The sequence below is a fragment of the Agelaius phoeniceus genome, chromosome 31 (genome assembly GCF_051311805.1).
Source record: "Agelaius phoeniceus isolate bAgePho1 chromosome 31, bAgePho1.hap1, whole genome shotgun sequence".
NCBI classification, from domain to species: domain Eukaryota; kingdom Metazoa; phylum Chordata; class Aves; order Passeriformes; family Icteridae; genus Agelaius; species Agelaius phoeniceus.
The window spans coordinates 2,352,975-2,360,667 of NC_135295.1; the positions used below are offsets into that span (position 1 = coordinate 2,352,975).

Sequence of the window (7,693 nt, forward strand, 5' to 3'; positions counted from 1 at the left end):
GCCCCAGCCACTGAGCCAAAGGCACTTTTGCACCATGAAGGGATGGATGGATGGATGGATGGATGGGTGGATGGATGGATGGATGGATGGGTGGATGGATGATGGATGGATGGATGGATGGATGGATGGATGGATGGATGGATGGATGATGGATGGATGGATGATGGATGATGATGGATGGATGGATGATGGATGATGGATGGATGATGGATGATGGATGGATGGATGGATGGATGATGGATGGATGGATGGGTGATGGATGGATGATGGATGGATGGATGGATGGATGGATGGATGGATGATGGATGGATGGATGGATGGATAGATGGATGATGGATGGATGATGGATGGATGGATGATGGATGGATGGATGATGGATGGATGATGGATGGATGATGGATGGATGATGGATGATGGATGGATGGATGATGGATGGATGATGGATGATGGATGGATGGAGATGGATGATGGATGGATGGATGGATGATGGATGATGGATGGATGGATGGATGGATGGATGATGGATGGATGGATGATGGATGGATGATGGATGATGGATGGATGGATGATGGATGGATGATGGATGGATGGATGGATGGATGGATGGATGATGGATGGATGGATGGATGATGGATGATGGATGGATGATGGATGGATGATGGATGGATGATGGATGGATGATGGATGGATGATGCATGGATGGATGGATGGATGGATGGATGGATGGATGGATGATGGATGGATGGATGGATGGATGGATGGATGGATGGATGGATGATGGATGGATGGATGGATGGATGATGGATGGATGATGGATGGATGATGGATGGATGATGGATGGATGGATGATGGATGGATGGATGATGGATGGATGGATGATGGATGGATGATGGATGATGGATGGATGATGGATGGATGGATGATGGATGGATGGATGGATGGATGGATGGATGGATGATGGATGGATGGATGGATGGATGGATGATGGATGGATGGATGATGGATGGATGGATGATGGATGATGGATGGATGATGGATGATGGATGGATGGATGATGGATGGATGGATGATGGATGGATGATGGATGGATGGATGATGGATGGATGGATGGATGGATGATGGATGATGGATGATGGATGATGGATGGATGATGGATGGATGGATGATGGATGATGGATGGATGATGGATGATGGATGGATGGATGATGGATGGATGGATGATGGATGGATGATGGATGGATGGATGATGGATGGATGGATGGATGGATGATGGATGATGGATGATGGATGATGGATGGATGATGGATGGATGGATGATGGATGGATGATGGATGATCGATGGATGATGGATGGATGGATGATGGATGGATGGATGGATGGATGGATGATGGATGGATGGATGATGGATGGATGGATGGATGATGGATGGATGGATGATGGATGGATGGATGGATGGATGGATGGATGATGGATGGATGGATGGATGGATGGATGGATGGATGGATGATGGATGATGGATGGATGGATGATGGATGGATGGATGGATGATGGATGGATGGATGGATGGATGGATGATGGATGGATGGATGATGGATGGATGGATGGATGGATGATGGATGGATGGATGATGGATGGATGATGGATGATGGATGGATGGATGATGGATGGATGATGGATGATGGATGGATGGATGATGGATGGATGATGGATGATGGATGGATGATGGATGATGGATGGATGGATGATGGATGGATGGATGGATGGATGGATGGATGGATGGATGATGGATGGATGATGGATGATGGATGGATGATGGATGGATGGATGATGGATGGATGGATGGATGGATGGATGGATGGATGGATGGATGATGGATGGATGGATGATGGATGGATGGATGATGGATGGATGATAAATGGATGCACAGATGGATGGATGGATGATGGATGGATGAAGGGGGGATGAATAGAGGACTGGAAGGATAGATGGACAGATGAAGGGGTGGGATAGGTGGATGGACAGAGGAATGGATGGATGGACCAGGTTTTGTGTAGGAGTTTAGTGTTTCCTCACTACCTGGTGCATGTTTTCCAGGCAGGACAGGCAGCAGCTTCCTCAGGAGCTGCCAGCACCTCCTGCAGCAGTGGGGCTGTAGGATGTGTGGAAAGCCAGGACAGAATTTTGTGTTGTAGTAGAGGCTGAGGACGTTCCCAGTTTTTTCCTGGCTGTACCATGTGCTGGTCTGTGCAGCCTCAGGGATGCAGGGGCAGAGCTGTAGGGACACCCATGGCTTTGGGCCACTGCTGAGGGACACTGGGTGGGATTGGGGCTGGATCATGGGGTGCTTGGGGAAGGGGAATGCTGCCCACAGGGTCTGATCCCATCTCTGTGGGTGATACCTGATTCTGAAGTCATAATTGTGCTTATGAATCCAGATTAATAATCTAATTCAGGTTTATAATCGTGGAAGTGTCCAGTGTTTATAAACCTCTCTAATTCAGGTTTATAAACATTCTAATGCTTATAAACATTCAGCTGTAGTGCGTCCAAGTTCTGAATTCTGTGCACTGGGGGCTAGAAGGCCACCAAAAAGACAACAATGAGAGATTTCCCATTAACCCCTCCTCCACCTTTTTCTCCTCCTCCTCCTCCTTTCCCCCTCTCCCCCCACCGAGCAGACAAGGGAGTCACTTATCCCACACCACCACTTTGACTGTCAACACCAACCCCAACATCAGCATCAAGTCGGAGCCCGTGTCGCCCAACCGCGAGAGGAACACTGCCACCCCGCTCAGCACCTTCCCCCACCCGCCCCGCCACGAGCCCACGGGCCGCTCGCCCGTCGACAGCCTCAGCAGCAACACCAGCTCCTACGAGGGCAGCAGCGAGCGCGACGACCCCGCCCGCCCCGATTTTGGCTCCTCCCTGGGTCTCCTGCGAGCCAGCAGCGAGGCCGAGGGGGAGAGCCCCTCCGTAAAGCGCATGCGGTTGGATACCTGGGTCACATAACCGGCACCCCTGCGAGCTCCAGAGGGGCTGGGAAGGGCCAGGGGGAGGGTAAAAACGGGTGATGGGCATGGGGCTGGGGTGGGGTGTGTGTAGGGAGGGGGGGAAGTTATCATAAAACTGCCTGAGAAATAGCTTTAGGGTTTTGTAGGCATTCATTCTAGCACAGCAGCAGGGACGCATGCAGGGCATCCGGCCAGGGCTGGGGGGAATGGGGGCTGCAGGGAGGGATCTGTGTCCTCACCAAGCCCAGGGATGCTGCCCTGAGGACCAGCAGGACCCTCTGGGAGGTGGGATCCTAGCCCTAAGGCAGAGCACCTGCAGCAGGATGGGCTCTGGGGGGAGATGGGGCACAGAGCACCCCAAAATGCACCTTCCTGGCCATTCCAGGCTCCCTGTGCAGGGAGGGACAGGTCAGACACGAGGCAGCTCTCTGGAAGCTTGAAGGGCTTTGGTAGGCACAGGTTTTCCTCCAGAAGGGTTTTCCTTCAGAAGGGTTTTCCTCCAGAAAGGTTTTCCTTCAAAAGGATTTTCCTCCAGAAGGGTTTTCCTTCAGAAGGGTTTGCCTTCAGAAAAAAGGGTTTTCCTCCAGAAGGGTTTTCCTCCAAAAGGGTTTTCCTCCAAAAAGGTTTTCCTCCAGAAGGGTTTTCCTCCAGAAGGGTTTTCCTCCAGAAGGGTTTTCCTTCAGAAGGGTTTTCCTCCAGAAGGGTTTTCCTTCAGAAGGGTTTTCCTCCAAAAGGGTTTTCCTTCAGAAGGGTTTTCCTCCAGAAAAAAGGGTTTTCCTTCAGAAGGGTTTTCTCCAAAAGGATTTTCCTTCAGAAGGGTTTTCCTTCAGAAGGGTTTTCCTCCAGAAGGGTTTTCCTGCACCAGCTGGGCAGGGAGGTGGAGAGCAGCTCAGGGATGCAGCCACATCCTCAGCCTGCTTCAGGGAAGCTGCATCAGGAGGAGGAAGAGGCAGATTTTTAAGGCTTAGTCCCATTTGCATGACAGTCCCATTTCCTACCTGAGCAGGGAACTCCACTGTTCCTCACCAGGGTCACTGGAACACTGGAGCTCCTGCTTCCCTCAACTCCACCTGAGCACAGCAGGTGTGTGGAGAGGGGAATCTTAGTGCTGGTTTGGAGAGAAAATTGTGGGTTCTAGCAAACAAAGTCCATAAAAACATTTTGGAAATGTTGCACGTGGGCCAAAGCTTTAAATCAGGAAAATGGGAAGAAATGATTTTTTTTTGCTGAAAGATGCAACTGAAGTAATGATCCTAAAATGAGATTTTGCCTGAAGGTTTCTAGGCCTCTAAAGGCAACAGTGAGCTGTGCAGAAAATCTCCTTGAGCAGTGATTTGGTGGAAGGAAGAAGGAAAAACCCAGGGATTTCCTCATGTTACCACTTGCTCTGGCAGTTTCCCAGGGATGGGTGGCAGTGCCCTGATCCCAAAATGCATCAACCTGCTCATGGCTGGGGGGTTTGGAGGAGAAGGGGCCGTTCCTGGCTGGCACAGCCATTAGGGATGGGCTTTCTCCCTGCAGGTGCTGGTGCCCCCTCCCAGCCCCATCACCCCAGGGCTGGCAGTCCCAAACTGGCACAAAACCTGCCCCATGCCACCTTTGCCAGCTGGAGCTTGGCCAGCCTTGGGGGGCTGTGGAGGAGCTGGGGGTTCCTGGGCTTCAGCTGGGCCCTGAGGCAGAGCAAAGGGAGAGGAGCTGAGTCAGGGTGGGGTTTATTCCCCCCTCCTGGATCCCTCTGCCAGCTGTCAGCAGCCAGCTCAGCCTTGGAATGGGGCAGATGGCATAAAAACCTCCTAGGATGAGGGCAAAACCAAATTTACGGGGTTTTACAAACTTTTTCCCAGCCAAAAAGTTTCTAAATTGGAAAAAACAAGGCAAAAAAAAGCAAAAAAAAAGCTGATGATTATTGTGGAGTGAATAGGGCAGCCTAAAGGGAGTGGTTGGAGGAGAGGAAATCCTTCAGAAGCTGGGTGAAGATGAGGAGCTGGTTTTGTGGGTCAGGGTGGGTGGTGGGGGCTCAGCAGTGCCGGCGTTCTGGGTACCCTCAGCACCATCCCTGCTCGTGGATCAAGGCATGGAGAGAGAGAGAGAGATCAAGGCAAGGTGCCAGACAAAACCCTCCCCTCCACACCTCGGAAAGACCAAACTTCTGCCACAAGTGACAGCTTTGTTCTTCTCCAGCCATCAATCTGCAATTCTCTCTCTCCTGTTCCGTGCTCTGGGTGGAGCAAGGACCCCTGGCAGGTTTTGTGCAGCTGAACCCCCCCGTGCCCCCTCCCCAGCCACACCCAGCGGGTGCCAGGGACACGCTCGGCTCTCACCTCTGCAATGCCAGCACCAGGAGCGGATCTTCCTCCCTCCCTCATCCCTGCCAAGCCCTTGGGGAAGCAGGAGAGCTGCTGTGGACCGTGGTCTTCCTCGCCCGCCCCGCCGGACGTAGCTGGACGCGCACCTGAGCTCTTTGCACGGCCTTGCTTTGGAAATTAGGCGGGATAATGACGTCTCATCGCTCTCGTTTTTTCTTTTTTTTTTTGTATTTTATTTTGGTTTTTTTTTTTGTCTTCGCAAAAAATAAACTCAACCCAAGGAACCCCACGGGAGCAGCGTGGCAGGAGGGCCCAGCTGGCTCAGAGACCCCGGAGAGGAGGCAGCAGTGGAGACCCCCCCCAGCACTCGACGCCGTCGGTGCGGAGCGACCCTCAGGAGGGGGGGAAAAAAACCAAAAAAAACCATTTTTGCTCATTGACTTCACGCCCTGACTCCCGAGTTCACCCTTCTGCCTGGAAGCTGAGAGGCTGGAACCACGAAATGCAAGAGACAAACACTGGGTTGGGCAGATGCAGGGTCAGATCTGCCTGGCTGGATCTGCAGCTGCAGCACTCGACGCTCCCTGGGCTGTGCCACGGGCGAGGATGGCTCTGGGCTGGTGCCAGGGCAAGGATGGCTCTGGTGCCAGGGCAAGGATGGCTCTGGTGCCAGGGGAAGTTCCAGCTCTGGGCTGGTGCCATGGGCAGGTGCAGCTCTGGGTTGGTACCTCCAGCTGTGCCATGGGCAGGTGCAGCTCTGGGCTGGTGCCATGGTGCCATGGGCAGGTACAGCTCTGGCTCTGGGCTGGTGCCATGGTGCCATGGTGCCATGGGCAGGTACAGCTCGGGGTTGGTACCTACAGCTCTGGGCTGTGCCATGGGCAAGTACAGCCCTGGGTTGGTACCAGGGGCAGGTCCAGCTCTGGGCTGGTGCCAGGGTCAAGTACAGCCCTGGTGCCATGGGCAGGTCCAGCTCTGGTGCCACTGGCAGGTACAGCCCTGGGTTGGTGCCAGGGGCAGGTCCAGCTCTAGGTTGGTACCTACAGCTCTGGGCTGTGCCATGGGCAGGTACAGCCCTGGGTTGGTGCCAGGGGCAGCTCCAGCTCTGGGTTGGTACCTACAGCTCTGGGTTGGTGCCAGGGGCAGGTCCAGCTCTGGGTTGGTACCTACAGCTCTGGGTTGGTACCTACAGCTCTGGGTTGGTGCCATGGACAGGTCCAGCCCTGGGTTGGTGCCATGGGCAGCTCCAGCCCTAGGTTGGTACCTACAGCTGTGCCAGGCTCGTGGGGAGGTGGGGATGCCCAGGTCACCCACGCCGTTGGCCTCACGTCGCAGTGAAAGGGGTTTGGGGGCTGTTTGTTGGGGTCTTTACTTTGTTGGGGGCTTGGGGTTATTTTATTATTATATTCTATTTTTTTTTTTCCTTTTTTTGTCCGGGTCATTTTCCTTTATTTCCCCCCTCCCCCAGACTGTAGTATCTGGTAAACTCCTCCTAATTTTCAAAAGACAACAAGAAGAATGACAATCTAAGAAACCAACACCCTCCTTTGTGCTTCTATAAATATGTTTCTGATCTAATTTTATTTCTCGTGCTCATCTGTACTGTTGACAGTTACAATTGTGTATAATTTTTTTTTTTTTAATTTGGAATTTTTGCGTTGTATAGGGTTTAGTTTTAAAATATATATATATATTTTCCATTTTTTTAAAAGGGGTGTTGCAAAAAAAAAATTGCACGATTTAAATGACAATAGTTAAAATGCTGCAGTTTTTAGAGATGTGGAAGCAAAATGGAGCTTATTTATTCTCAAAGGCTATAAAGGTGTAAAATGCATGAAGAAAAAAAAAAGCATTTACAAAAAAAAAAAAAAAAGACAAAAAAAGTGTAACCTGAACAAAGTGTAGCGTTAAAGATTTTAAAGGATGACAACAACAAGAAAAAAAAGAAAAAAAAACCAACAAAAAAACAGCTAATATATTGTGTTTGGGCTAGTTTGCTTTTGTTTTTAATTGTTCCTTTTTTGGAGAATGAAATACATTTGTGTATATTTTCATATAAGAAGTATGCACTGAGATGTTTCCAAACTGATATATTCCTTTCTAAACGTGTGGTTACTTAACCAAAGTCTGTTTCTGATCTTTACCTTCTGAACTCTCTCTCTGTGGATGCTCCAGCCCTCACCTGAGCCCAGGTAAGGCGGGGTGGGGGCAGCGGCACGGCCCCGTGCCCAGGGGGTGCCAGGGGTGCCAGGGGCTGAGCCAGGGGGGCTGGCACAGGGGGGGCTCTGACCCCCGGCCTGGGGAGGCTGGTCTTTCCCAGGGCTTGGCAAAGCTGGGTTTTGGGGTGTCTGTGCCCGTTTTTGGGGTGTCTGTGCC

General features: G+C 51.5%; 1 protein-coding gene across 18 annotated transcripts in view; it reads left to right on the forward strand.

Moving 5' to 3' along the window:
- Window positions 1-7,442, forward strand: part of MEF2D (myocyte enhancer factor 2D) — a 102,671-nt gene extending 95,229 nt beyond the window's left edge. For 8 of the 18 annotated variants that reach the window (XM_077192131.1, XM_077192123.1, XM_077192139.1 and 5 more), the window contains 3 exons: window positions 2,679-6,103; window positions 6,155-6,463; window positions 6,562-7,442. In XM_077192131.1, coding sequence (XP_077048246.1) covers window positions 2,679-3,009 — 331 coding nt within the window. In that variant the 3' untranslated portion in view covers window positions 3,010-6,103; window positions 6,155-6,463; window positions 6,562-7,442. Of the gene's footprint in view, window positions 1-2,678; window positions 6,104-6,154 lie in introns of all 18 variants that reach the window. The other 10 variants (XM_077192133.1, XM_077192135.1, XM_077192134.1 and 7 more) reach the window with 10 other exon arrangements.
- The last annotated feature ends 251 nt before the right edge of the window (window positions 7,443-7,693 follow it).